The sequence below is a fragment of the Lithobates pipiens genome, unplaced genomic scaffold (genome assembly GCF_037356315.1).
Source record: "Lithobates pipiens isolate NorthernLeopardFrog02 unplaced genomic scaffold, aLitPip1_a1.2 Scaffold_18, whole genome shotgun sequence".
Classification (NCBI taxonomy): domain Eukaryota; kingdom Metazoa; phylum Chordata; class Amphibia; order Anura; family Ranidae; genus Lithobates; species Lithobates pipiens.
The window spans coordinates 62,511,487-62,526,276 of record NW_027507758.1 but is presented as its reverse complement, the minus strand read 5'-3'; the positions used below and the strand labels follow the sequence as shown (position 1 = coordinate 62,526,276).

The 14,790-nt window shown below is 42.1% G+C and overlaps 1 protein-coding gene across 2 annotated transcripts in view; it reads left to right on the top strand.

The window, feature by feature from the left end:
- The window catches only part of PACC1 (proton activated chloride channel 1), a 120,205-nt gene that overhangs the window by 61,125 nt on the left and 44,290 nt on the right, over positions 1–14,790 (top strand). For both annotated transcript variants that reach the window (XM_077485742.1, XM_077485741.1), the window contains exon 7: positions 2,351–2,458. In XM_077485742.1, the coding sequence (XP_077341868.1) occupies positions 2,351–2,458 (108 nt within the window). The remainder of the gene's footprint in view (positions 1–2,350; positions 2,459–14,790) is intronic.

Genomic DNA, 14,790 nt, shown 5'->3' with positions numbered 1-14,790 from the left:
CTTTGGTATTAGATGTGCAAACAAAAAGGTGAGACCACACCTAATACCTACAGAGAGTAATGGAAATAAGGTGGAGTTCAAAGTGAACTGTGTCATTACCTGCAGGGATTGTCATTTAGGGGGGTTAAAGCAGGCAGGGATGAAATGTGATATCAACTATTCACTGCCTGTCAAATGCCTCTGAAAAGTGACCTGAGCATGGATCACTTTTCAGAGGAGTGGTAGTGGCTGCTGCAAGTGAATACAAGCATTTAGGCTCACACTGGTGTGCTGCGGTTTGGCTGCAGTGCGGGTGTACTGGCGGGTGTCACACCCCCTCAGACTTCTTTTAGGTTACTCATTGTTGCTGCATGTTCTGAAAGTGCACCAAACATGCAGCATGCAGGACGTTTTGTGCACTTTCAGAACATGCAGTAAAAATGTGCATTCTCTATGTCCCAGGGGCAACATGCAGGATGACTGCCAGTACACCAGCACTGCAGCCAAACTGCAGCATGTCAGTGAGAGCCCACGTCATACCACCTAGCCCTAGGAGGGCAAGGTACTGGCACAGGCTGCTAGAAAAAAACTCTTTGGCTGCAGAGAGGAGGAGAGAGGAGGATCTCACTTACTTGGATGGTCCCAGCCTCCCAGGAGCCTCACTGGATTCCAGCCAACTGCTCAGATTGAGCAGAGAGCAGGTCCAGCCTCTGCCAGCCAATGGTGTGGAGTAGGGAGGGGCTGTGCGGGGCTGTGCTGTCAGCCCTGACATGAAGACATCGCTGGCTCACAGTACTGGACTCAGCCAGCTCAAGAACTGTGCATGTTGGGGTTTTGAGCTGACGACACAGCAGCCTTTTCCACCGCATATCAGAGCAGCCCAGGGGGCAATTGCATCCCTGCCCCCTGGCCCAGCCCTCCCCTGAGTAGGCTCTAGCACTGACTCCATCAGTGAGGACAAGTGTCCAAAACACCTTACAGCCTCCGCTGTGCAGCTACGGGCAGAGCAGCTGAGGCGGTTGCGGTGCGACCCATACACCTAAAGGGGAGTTTCTTTGTCAGCAGTTCTGTCCACTGAAGGCCACTTGTTTAATTTTTGCCATGGTTGTGAAGTAAAGCATTGCAGCCATGGCTTGTGTATAACCCCAAGCAGGGAGAAAGTAGTAAAACCATTTGTCTTTACCTGCTTTTATCACCCCCAATCTGCCCATGTGAACAATCTCTAAGTAAACACTGTATTTGTTCTGTTTATATTATGGGGATGTGGAAAAATTTAGATACTGAAATCCTATCGTGTAAGTATCTTCTCTATTTTAATGTATATACAGTGGGGAAAATTGTTATTTTATTCTCTGCAGATTTTGTAAGTTTGCTCACTTACAAAGAAATTAAGGTACTAGAATTTTTATCATAGGTGTATTTTAAATGATCAAGACAGAATATCAACCAAAAATCCAGAAAAAAAACACATAATACAAATGTTATAAATTGACTTGAAGTCCAGTGAGTAAAATAAGTATTTGATCCCCAAGCAAAATATGACTTAGTACTTTGTGAAGAAACGCTTTCCCTGGGGGCACGTGTGCAGGCATTGACACAGACAGCAGTACCTGGCCAATCCCCAGTCGATGTCCGCTAGTGACGAAACGCATAGGATGGAGCCTACGACTGTGACGTCATCACGTCTTCCCTCTCAGGAGGTGGATGGGCAAACAATCTAGGAAGTGAAGAGGAGCCTATGGAGACGCTGCGGTTTCCGTTTTTAACAAACACTGCTGTATCGCTTTTAAGCGGCTTTTATCTTGTAAGTGCAATCCACTCGTTTTCATTAAACTTGCCTTTATTAAGTACTACACCATGGGAGCATTTCTTTTTATGTTTTTTGAGTATCACTGGTTCCAGCTGCAGTCTAAGGCAACTTTTTAAAGGTCCTGGGGAGACCTTTCTTTCCCCAAGCTTGGTGAGACTACTGATTAGTGGTCACAGAAATCTGGTAAGCAGATTATTTAATTACCTGGGTGTTGAGCTGGAAGCACTTTATATGAAGGACTCTTTCACGATTTCCTCCACTGTAACCTATCATCTTCACATGGATGGGTGTTAACCCCTTGTTATTTATGAACTTGAATTTCAATGGGACTCTGCTTTAGTTTTCTTATGACTTCATTAATCGATCAATATTTAGACTTTAAGGTGCTGGCAGTTGTATATATTTATATTCACATATATTAATTTTATTTTATTATTTTTTGAGCGCAATGTTGGCCTTTGGGCTTCTTTTTTTTACAAACTTACAAAATCTGCAGGGAATTAAATTATAATAATACTACTGTTTACTAAATCACATTTTTTTTTTTGTTGATGATTATAGACAAGTGTGGTGAATTTCATTGATCGAAGATCAGCTGCTGACAAGGGGGACCAGTTGTTCTTTGTGGTATTTGAATGGAAAGACCCGTACATTCAAGAAATTCAGGATGTGAGTATACAGCCCAACAATGAGAATGTGTGAAATGAAATGGAATCTAATCAGTTTTACAGCAATGCAAGAAAACTGTAAGCTACTGGCACAGCTTTTCTTATAAGATTAAAGTGAACCTGCAGCCAGGACATTCAAGTAATTCCATGTTTCCAATATGCAGTAAATAAGCTTTAAAACATGTCTGTGTAGCTGCACGCACTGTGGAGCGATCCATTCCCAAAGTTCTCTTCTTTAGCCCATGAGATTCATGAGGTTGTTATTTTCCTAGCGACCAAATACAGGAAACAACCAAACATGAATAACAGAGTATTCCAACGCTACCCGGACCCAAAAACAAAAGTAGGACACTAGTTGTAGCGAACACCGAATTGGTCAAACCATAACCAAAAATAGGAATGTAAATAAAATCAATAGATAGAGCGCAGCACCAAGTGATAAATCAACAATAAAAGTGCTATGTACTAAAAAACGGAATATACAAAGCAAACACATAAAAATATTATAAACTATATAAAGTGCTACATGCTGACAAGATGAATATAATCTCCTGTAAACAAATAATGTAAGAGTGAATAATATCCTATATATCGGATACATAAAAAAAAGTGCTGGTGCCAAAGGTGAAGTCCAGATACACAGAAAGTCCTCAGATGTATAGTAATGAGCAAAGTGAAAATGTAGGGTGCTGCTCCAACTGACACTCTGTGCAATTATGATAATGTGACGGTGGTTTGGTGACTTTTTTCTTCACTGTAATTACACCTCTATGTGCAATGGCCCCTTACCGCTGTAAGGTAACAGCGTAAACATGTACAACAGACATCCAGGATCCTGTAATAGGTCCCACTGAGGACTTCTTCTGTATGCAACTCAACAGTGATGGATGGAAATCTTCCCAAGCCAGTGTGTAAGTAGTGTAGCGCTACCCCTAAGGAGCCGCTTAATGTATGTTTGGTTCTGTAACTCTGCCTATAAACCCCAATAACGGTCTCAACCCCTCTGGCACACCTGCTTGATAATATTAGTGTGGAACCCGGCAATAGAGAGAAAACACTGTAATGATAAACCATGAAATCTATTTACCAAGGCCCTGGGTTCCATCACTTCACCAGCTATGGTAGTAAATAGAGACCTGCACACAATATCAATGAACCACTCAGAAAATTTACTAAAGTGGATATTAAACACAATGAACAATGTGATTAGACAGAAACAATAAATGACAGTTGGGAACAGTCAATATAGATTAGGGGTGCTGAAATTAATCATTGCATCGATGTTTCGGGATTCGGGTGTCCCCGATTCAGCATGGATGCATACGGACCCGATAATCGATTGCGGGTGACTTCATTAAAAACTTGCCCCGCCCCTCCCAGGAAAGCACTCCGAGCATAGTTTTATAATGACTTTTTTTTAAAATAAATGGCGACTTACAGTTAATGATGTGCCCCGCTGTATATGCTTTTAAAAAAAAAATGTGTCACTTGATTCCCTAAATTCACAGTAAATACATCCCGATAACGTGCCATGCCGAGCCCGGCCCGCCTCTCGCCTCCCTCCTCTCACGTCTCTCGAGTCCTGACGTCAGCGGGGAATTCTTAGCCCCGCTGACGTCAGGACTGGAGAGAGGCGGGAGGCGAGAGGCGGGCCGGTGTTGTGCCGAGAATGGTTTCCACGTCGAAGTATGTTCCCCCTGGCTCTCGGCTCAGACCGGAACTCCGCCTGTCCAGCCCCCTGCACTGCGGCTCCTCCCACTCTACCTTTGAATGCAAATCACATTACCACCATCCCCTGTACAATATTATTAGTCTACTCTACACACACACACACACACACACACACATACATATATATTATACTATGTGTGGATGGAGTAATATATATATATATATATATATATATATATATATATATATATATATATATATATATATATATATATATATATTATACTATGTTTGGATGGGGTAATACACATGTATATATATGTGTGTGTATAGAATAGACTAATAATATTGTATAATATGTATTACTCAATCCACACATATATATGGTACAATATTGTTACTCCTTCCATATAGTTCCGATCTGAGCCAAGAGCCAGAGGGAACAGATTTCTTGGCACAACACCGGGCACGGCCTATGATCGGGATGTATTTACTGTAAAACATATATATATATATATATATATATATATATATATATATATATATATATATATATATATATATATATTATACTATGTTTGGATGGGGTAATACACATGTATATATATGTGTGTGTATAGAATAAGGAAAAAGAAGGAGAACTGCGCCATCCCCAATATTTCAATTGGGATACAAGCTACCCAAAAGGCTACATGAAGCTTAAATCTGGGAACTAGATGTAACAAAAAGGTGTGTATAACCTACAAATTGCAGAGTAAACATATACAGTGACCCTCATAAGCTCTAAAAAATACGTGAAACTATGTATGTGATAACAGACAATCAAAAAAGAAAACATGTGAAATTGAAACCAATATAGTTATACATTGTGAAAGAATAACACAACATAAATACAACAATATTGTAAAGTCCTTTAGTGAGTCCAAATAAAAACACCACGTGTTGATGAAGAAAGGCCAATCAAAAAGCTATGAATTAGCATGAGACCAGACACGGTGTACCTCCACCAAACGGATAACCCTAGCCCCTTACCAGATACCCCAGTAAGGAGCGCTTATCACAAATCAGGTCAGAAGACAGATCAGTCCTAAAACGATTCCAATGGAGCCCTCTAACGTAGACCAGATTAGGGGATACACCAGCCTTGAATCGTCCAAACCAAGTGGGGGCGCTTATGAAGCGAGACTCATATATTTCATTGGAGAATCAAAAAAGGTCCGCCATAAAAAGAAAAAATACTCCAAATAGTGTAAAAACGTTTAATAAAATCACAAAAGTAAAAAGAAAATACACTTACAAACGTAAGAAAGCAAAGGGCATATCATCAAAGTTGGGCAGGCGTCGGCCGATCGCGAACCCAAACGAAATCCCTTCCGGTACCAGTTCAATTGAGGCAGAAAAGCGTGTCACGCCACCCAGCGCGTTTCGTGAAAAAGTCACGTCATCTGGGGTATGGGTGACACGCCATAATGCCTCCATTAAATAACAAATATCCAGCACAAGCCACCTCCTCTCTTGCTCGGGCATGGTTCACTTCCGGGGTCAACCGGAAGTGTGGCATATAGATTGTAAATCAATAGATCGAGTGAGCAATAATTAATAAAGGCCCGGTATTGATAAAAAAGGGGGGGGGGAAAACGCTGATCAATATGTGCCATTGTGAGTAAAAACATCGTAACGGCATAACGCCCTCGGCTATTAGATCACCATCCTCCGTACTTCCGGTACGGAACCAAGCCTCACTCTCATGTCCAATGGCGTGCGGGGTCAGGGGGACCAGAGCGGCGGAAATGACACATGTCGTGTGATCGCTCGCCCATCTCTGGTGCATAACGAAATGGCACCGCCCCCTACAGCGGCATGACGTCACGCCATACGTGCCGAGCGGATGGACGGCGCGCGCTCCACTCAACCAGGAAGTGCGTGCGCTCCACCCGGTCCCAAGCCTCGCTCTCACTCCAAGCACGGAGCGACAACAGATCCACACGGAAGTGATTGCGCTCCATTGAAAAAACAAGGGCCGCCTGCACCGCAGGGACCCGATGGCAAAAAAGTGGCCACACAATTTGGGTCAAGGAAGGGAACAAGATCAAAAACGGCACAGGGCGAATGGTACAACCCAAAAGGAGGAGGGGACTTGTGCACACAATCACAACACATAAAAAAGCAATGGCATGTATCAACTTAAAAATACACATCAACACCTCATACGGCTCCCTAGATAGTGAAGCCGGCTCAAGTGTATAAAACAATAATGGTAAATACAAAGTAATAAAATAATGAAAAAATATATATTGAAAAAATGTATAATGAAAAAAGTATACATATAAAAAATATTAAAAATAGATGGAAATCACCCCAAAAAAATAAAAATGGAGAGGGCATCAATTGCCATAATAAAATTCCAAATTCTATCATACTTCCTAAATCCTACAAACATGGAGTTCTAGTGGGGGCTAGCTCTATAACGGGAAAACCCCAATATTCGTCACACCCCCCAAATCCGCAGAACCCAAAATCAATTGAGGGCTAATGCTGCTTTTTGTAAAGCACTCTCTAGGGTTTGTAAGAAAGAAGTAATTAGTGCAAAACACATAGTGTTGTAAAAAAGGGGGAGGGAACAACAGAGATTATACAAAAAAGGTTGCACAGTAAAGATGGAATCCACAAAATGCCAATCACTCAAAAGTCCGATTAAGAAATAACAAGAGTCTTCTGGTAAATGCCATAGAAATGACAGAAGAATCTTATTAGGCATTATTAATAAACGCATTAACATCTGTATCGGTATTCATACCGAAAGGGGTATAGGTTTTAAGTCTATGGATCCAAGACATTTCCAATCTTGAAATCTCTCTAACCAAAGCACCACCCCTCCAGTGGGGTTTATACTTATCGATCCCCATGTATAGAGTATTGGATGGATCCCTACCATGCTTTTCGTCATAATGTCTGGAGAGGGGATGTTTATCAAAACCCCGTTTAATGTTGGCAATATGTTCGTTTAATCGGACCTTGAGGGCCCTCTTAGTTCTCCCCACATACTGAAGCCCACAAGGACATTGGATGAGATAAACCACTGCCTCTGGGGAGCATGTGATAAACGGCTCTACTGTGTATCTCCTCTGGGTGCTAGTGGAGACAAATTCAAGGATCTTAGAACTCTTATTAGAGTACTACCTGCCCCCCTGGTCGCCCTATAGTCAGTGGTATTGACTCGGTGACGTCCAGGGTGGGCAGATATATAGATTTTTTTCTTCAACCACTTGTGAAGAAAACCCCATCTTATGTGAAGGATACCAAGCAAATTCTTAACATCTTAAGTACCATCAAACCAACACCAGGTCTATGGCTTGTGACAGCCGATGTCACATCACTTTACACCATCATTCCCCATGAACTGGGTTTTGAGGCCGCTAGACTTTATCTAGAGCGAGACTCTGGGTTGACTCAGATCCAGATTGATTTTATTATGACCCTTTTAGATTTTGCAGCAAAGCATAATTACTTCTGGTTCGATAACCAGTTTTACCGCCAGGATAAAGGGGTTGCTATGGGGGCCAAATATGCCCCCAGCTTGGCCAATTTATTCATGGCCAAGTGGGAGGAGGACGTCATCGATTCCCCCAGACGACCGGAGATAGTGCTGTGGGCACGATATATCGATGACGTCCTCCTCCTTTGGGATGGCGATGAACGTGAGCTTCATGACTTCATGGAGGGGTTAAATAACAACATGAGAGGCATTAAGTTCAGTTATGAAGCCAGTAAGGAAGTGGTTAATTTCTTAGACCTAAATATTAGAAATAACGGTGATAGTTTTATCACCTCTACTTTCTTCAAATCCACCGACAGGAATTCTTATATTCCTTGGGGCAGTTGCCATCTAGACTCTTGGCTAAGGTCGGTCCCTTTGGGGCAATATTTGCGCCTAAGGAGGAATTGTACCGACATTACTAAGTTTGACGAGCAAGCTGAATTACTATCTCAGCGTTTCTTGGAAAAGGGGTATGCGGCAGAAACATTGTCAGAGGCCTGTTCTATTGCACGAAATAGAGACAGGCCTAGCCTGTTGGTTGATAAGGAGAAAAATGACGATGGGAACCAATTTTCATTACCCTTTGTCACCACCTTTTCGATACAACATCAGAAGGTCAAACAGCTTATCCGCAGGCATTGGCATGTTTTGACCACCGACCAGACCTTAGGAACTATTTTACCAGAAGTCCCTAGGGTGATCTTTAAAGGAGCTTCCACATTGGGCAGCAAGGTCGCCCCTAGTGTGCAGAACCCCCCTGAGAAAGATAGGTGCTTCTTTCAGAACCTCAAAGGGTTCTACAGATGTAGAAATTGTCAAGTGTGCTCCTGCAATATAAATAAGAGTTCTAAGATCCTTGAATTTGTCTCCACTAGCACCCAGAGGAGATACACAGTAGAGCCGTTTATCACATGCTCCTCAGAGGCAGTGGTTTATCTCATCCATTGTCCTTGTGGGCTTCAGTATGTGGGGAGAACTAAGAGGGCCCTCAAGGTCCGATTAAACGAACATATTGCCAACATTAAACGGGGTTTTGATAAACATCCCCTCTCCAGACATTATGACGAAAAGCATGGTAGGGATCCATCCAATACTCTATACATGGGGATCGATAAGTATAAACCCCACTGGAGGGGTGGTGCTTTGGTTAGAGAGATTTCAAGATTGGAAATGTCTTGGATCCATAGACTTAAAACCTATACCCCTTTCGGTATGAATACCGATACAGATGTTAATGCGTTTATTAATAATGCCTAATAAGATTCTTCTGTCATTTCTATGGCATTTACCAGAAGACTCTTGTTATTTCTTAATCGGACTTTTGAGTGATTGGCATTTTGTGGATTCCATCTTTACTGTGCAACCTTTTTTGTATAATCTCTGTTGTTCCCTCCCCCTTTTTTACAACACTATGTGTTTTGCACTAATTACTTCTTTCTTACAAACCCTAGAGAGTGCTTTACAAAAAGCAGCATTAGCCCTCAATTGATTTTGGGTTCTGCGGATTTGGGGGGTGTGACGAATATTGGGGTTTTCCCGTTATAGAGCTAGCCCCCACTAGAACTCCATGTTTGTAGGATTTAGGAAGTATGATAGAATTTGGAATTTTATTATGGCAATTGATGCCCTCTCCATTTTTATTTTTTTGGGGTGATTTCCATCTATTTTTAATATTTTTTATATGTATACTTTTTTCATTATACATTTTTTCAATATATATTTTTTCATTATTTTATTACTTTGTATTTACCATTATTGTTTTATACACTTGAGCCGGCTTCACTATCTAGGGAGCCGTATGAGGTGTTGATGTGTATTTTTAAGTTGATACATGCCATTGCTTTTTTATGTGTTGTGATTGTGTGCACAAGTCCCCTCCTCCTTTTGGGTTGTACCATTCGCCCTGTGCCGTTTTTGATCTTGTTCCCTTCCTTGACCCAAATTGTGTGGCCACTTTTTTGCCATCGGGTCCCTGCGGTGCAGGCGGCCCTTGTTTTTTCAATGGAGCGCAATCACTTCCGTGTGGATCTGTTGTCGCTCCGTGCTTGGAGTGAGAGCGAGGCTTGGGACCGGGTGGAGCGCACGCACTTCCTGGTTGAGTGGAGCGCGCGCCGTCCATCCGCTCGGCACGTATGGCGTGACGTCATGCCGCTGTAGGGGGCGGTGCCATTTCGTTATGCACCAGAGATGGGCGAGCGATCACACGACATGTGTCATTTCCGCCGCTCTGGTCCCCCTGACCCCGCACGCCATTGGACATGAGAGTGAGGCTTGGTTCCGTACCGGAAGTACGGAGGATGGTGATCTAATAGCCGAGGGCGTTATGCCGTTACGATGTTTTTACTCACAATGGCACATATTGATCAGCGTTTCCCCCCCCCCTTCTTTATCAATACCGGGCCTTTATTAATTATTGCTCACTCGATCTATTGATTTACAATCTATATGCCACACTTCCGGTTGACCCCGGAAGTGAACCATGCCCGAGCAAGAGAGGAGGTGGCTTGTGCTGGATATTTGTTATTTAATGGAGGCATTATGGCGTGTCACCCATACCCCAGATGACGTGACTTTTTCACGAAACGCGTTGGGTGGCGTGACACGCTTTTCTGCCTCAATTGAACTGGTACCGGAAGGGATTTCGTTTGGGTTCGCGATCGGCCGACGCCTGCCCAACTTTGATGATATGCCCTTTGCTTTCTTACGTTTGTAAGTGTATTTTCTTTTTACTTTTGTGATTTTATTAAACGTTTTTACACTATTTGGAGTATTTTTTCTTTTTATGGCGGACCTTTTTTGATTCTCCAATGAAATATATGAGTCTCGCTTCATAAGTGCCCCCACTTGGTTTGGACGATTCAAGGCTGGTGTATCCCCTAATCTGGTCTACGTTAGAGGGCTCCATTGGAATCGTTTTAGGACTGATCTGTCTTCTGACCTGATTTGTGATAAGCGCTCCTTACTGGGGTATCTGGTAAGGGGCTAGGGTTATCCGTTTGGTGGAGGTACACCGTGTCTGGTCTCATGCTAATTCATAGCTTTTTGATTGGCCTTTCTTCATCAACACGTGGTGTTTTTATTTGGACTCACTAAAGGACTTTACAATATTGTTGTATTTATGTTGTGTTATTCTTTCACAATGTATAACTATATTGGTTTCAATTTCACATGTTTTCTTTTTTGATTGTCTGTTATCACATACCTAGTTTCACGTATTTTTTAGAGCTTATGAGGGTCGCTGTATATGTTTACTCTGCAATTTGTAGGTTATACACACCTTTTTGTTACATCTAGTTCCCAGATTTAAGCTTCATGTAGCCTTTTGGGTAGCTTGTATCCCAATTGAAATATTGGGGATTGCGCAGTTCTCCTTCTTTTTCCTTTTTTTACACGTATATCACTTTTGGTATGTACTAGAATTGCTGCATCAATTATTTATATGAATTTAACAATTTTTTTTGGTAATACACTGTAGCGCAGATTTCCTCTTTCTCTCTTTCCTGTGTGTATAGAATAGACTAATAATATTGTATAATATGTATTACTCAATCCACACATATATATGGTACAATATTGTTACTCCTTCCATATAGTTCCGATCTGAGCCAAGAGCCAGAGGGAACAGATTTCTTGGCACAACACCGGGCACGGCCTATGATCGGGATGTATTTACTGTAAAATGCGGTATAGTGACACATTTTTTTAAAAAGCACATACTTTTTTTAATAAATACAGCGGGGCACATCATGCAATGTAACAGTAAGTAGAGTACAAATGGGTTTGTACTCTACTTACACCTCATGCTGGCTGCATTTGACGGGCACAGGTGGCTGCATTTGACGGGCACATGTGGCTGCGTTTGAAGGGCACAGGTGGCTGCGTTTGACGGGCACAAGTGGCTGTGTTTGATGGGGGAGGTTCAGTATTTTTCAGTTTGTTTAAAAAGACACTAGGCGGCCCAAGCGGAAGTGGGAGCTCGTCGGTAATCGTGATGCATCATGATATCGAATCGAATCGTTGACCAGATAATCGTAATCGAATCGTGAGCCCAGTGAAGATGCGCACCCCTAGTATAGATATGAGAACAGTGGATTCAATAATCACAATAGGGAGCATATGTAGACAGGCTCACAATGGGACAAATGTTCAATTTGCTCCAAAACCTATATTAAACACCTTCCCACTGAAACCTCAATACACACACCAAATTGTCATAATATAATGTTACCTACATTCAATAATACAATGCAATATTTAACATGTACTCGAGGGCTCCCCCATGTTGTAATTTGGTGTTTAAACTACAAAATAGAGCTGTGATGCTTTGCAGAAGATGATAAAATTTCCTTGACTCCAGATATCTTCAGCTAGCCTGTAGTTTAAACTGTAGTATTTGTAATCCAACAGGGCAAAAGAGAGAAAGCAAACTGTAGCATAAATGGTACGTTGATAACTGTGTAACCGAAGAAAAATGGCACTTGTAACCTCCTCCTTATATAAATGTAATACAGTACTGACTTTACAGCACAGGGAATAACAAACCCTAGAGTTTCGCTGCATGTGGCCTGTGAATAAGTCGAATCACTTCTGTGGAACTACAAGTCTCACTAGCAGTGTTGAAACAATTTACTCAGTAAACAGTGTACTTTACTGGAATGGACAGGTGCCCTCTCACCACAATAGACCAGAGGCTGTGAGGCTCTGTCCAGACTCCCCTCCTGATGTCTCAGTCTGATGAAAAGATGGTGCCGCCATGCTGTAACGCTCTTCCGGATGGCTGAGATGCAGGAAAACTTCCAGATGTCCTGGCACTGCACACTGATCCGCTTGAAACACATGAAATACTAAAGCGGTATTTAATAGGTAGCTGCCTTTTTTATTTTTATTTTTTTTATTATTTCTACCTGCTGATCTGACCATTACCACACTTCCTGTTTAAGGTTGTCTCCACTCCACTGGAGGAGCAATGTCTTTCTGGGGAGAAGGCACTCTTAAGCCTCATACACTATCAGTTTTTCTGCTGAGTTTTTCCTTCAGATTTACCAAAACCATATAATATGAGGTCAAACTTTAGGCATTTCAATTTGTATGCAATCAGGCAGGCCCTTGCACTACATGGTATTGGTAAACCTGAAGGAAAAACTCAGCAGAAAAACTGATAGTGTGTATGGGGCTTTAGATGGACTAGCAGATTTAGGTGATCTTACATAGTTAGTCAGGTTGAAAAAAAGACACAAATCCATCTTGTTTAACCAAAAAGAAATAAAAAAAATACAATCCCATATACACAATCCTTCACCCACAGTTGATCCAGAGAAAGGCGAAAAATCCCAGCAAAGCATGCTCCAATTTCCTACAGCAGGGGAAAAATTCCTTCCTGATCCCCCGAGGGGCAATCGGATTTTCACCTATAAATGTTTGTACCCAGTTATATTATGTACATTAAGGAAAGAATTCCGACCTTTTTTAAAGTAATCTACTTGCCAGAACCACCTCTGGAGCGTGTCTATTCCACATTTTCACAGCTCTTACTGTGAAAAAACCTTTCCGTATTTGGAGATAAAATCTTTTTTCCTCTGGACGTAAAGAGTACCAGCCTTGTCGTCTGTGATGACCTTGAAGTGAATAACTCAACACCAAGTTCACTAGGACCCATTATGTATTTGTACATGTTGATCTCCTCTTAAGAGAATAAATTCAGTTCCAGTAATCTTTCCTCATAGCGGAGTTCCTTCATGCCTCTTATCAGTTTGGTTGCCCTTCTCTGCACTTTCTCCAGTTCCCAGATATCCTTTTTGAGAACTGGTGCCCAAAACTGAACTGCATATTCCAGATCAGGTCTTACTAATGATTTGTACAGGGGCAAAATGATATCTCTCTCTCTCTCTCTCTCTCTCTCTCTCTCTCTCTCTCTCTCTCTCTCTCTCTGGAGTCCATAATTCCTTAATACGAGAAAGGACTTTACTCGCTTTGGAAACCGCAACTTGGCATTGCATACTATTATTGAGCTTATAATCTACCAAAATACCCAGATCCTTCTCCACCATTGATTCCCCCAGTTGTACTCCCCTTAGTATGTATGATGCATGCATACTTAGCCCCAAGTGCATAACTTTACATTTATCAACATTAAACCTCATTTGCCACTTAGTTGCCCAATTAAACATTGAGGTTGGCTTGTAAATTAGAGACATCCTTTAAGGACATTATTTCACTGCATAGCTTGGTGTCATCTGCAAAGACAGAAAAGTAACTTGTCTTCCCAGATCCTATATAAATTATAAAGATATAAAAAAGTAAGGGTCCCAGCACTGAACCTTGGAGTACACCACTGATAACCTTAGACCATTCAGAGTAAGAGTCATTAACCACTACTCTCTGAAATCTTGACCAACAAATTTAAAGCTGAACTCCAGCCAACACTTTTTTTTAAGTAGTAAAGCCTCATTCACACTACAGCATATGCCGATACAAGGGCCATGTTTACCCACATGGGGATGCACAGGAATTCGGTTCATCCCCATGCAGGCAGTCCCACTGATGTCAGTTGGGATGCAGCAGCTGCATGGACACAGCTGCTGCTCCTGATTCATCTCCCAGAAAGCACACTGCCTGTGTTTGGGGCCATGCAGCCACACAGTTGTGAAACTGGAAGCAACGGCTGCCCATGTGGCTGCTGTGCCCCAGTGAACATGAGTGGTACTGCCTGCATGGAAATGAACGGAACACCTGTGCATCCCCATGTGAGGAAATGTGGCTCTAATTCCCTGCAGAAACTTTTTTTGTTTTCTTTTGAGGTAAAGGTTTTACATTAATTAATAAAAGCTGATCATTCTAACAACCTCTGTCAGTTGTTAACGGTTTGTCTCAACATCTATCGCTTTTGCTGGAAAGCTTGGTCTGTTACAGTTGAAAAGTTAAGGCCCATACACACGATCAGACTTTGACAACAAACATGCAAATTAGCTGTTTTGGAGCAACATCCGACCGTGTGTACGCTCCATCGGACAAACTTTTTTGGTTTTCATCTGACTTTTGTTGGCTGTGCGAACGGACAAACTTTCTGGCAACAAAAGTCCGATGGAGCAAAGTCTGATCGTGTGTACAGAAAACCATAGGACTGG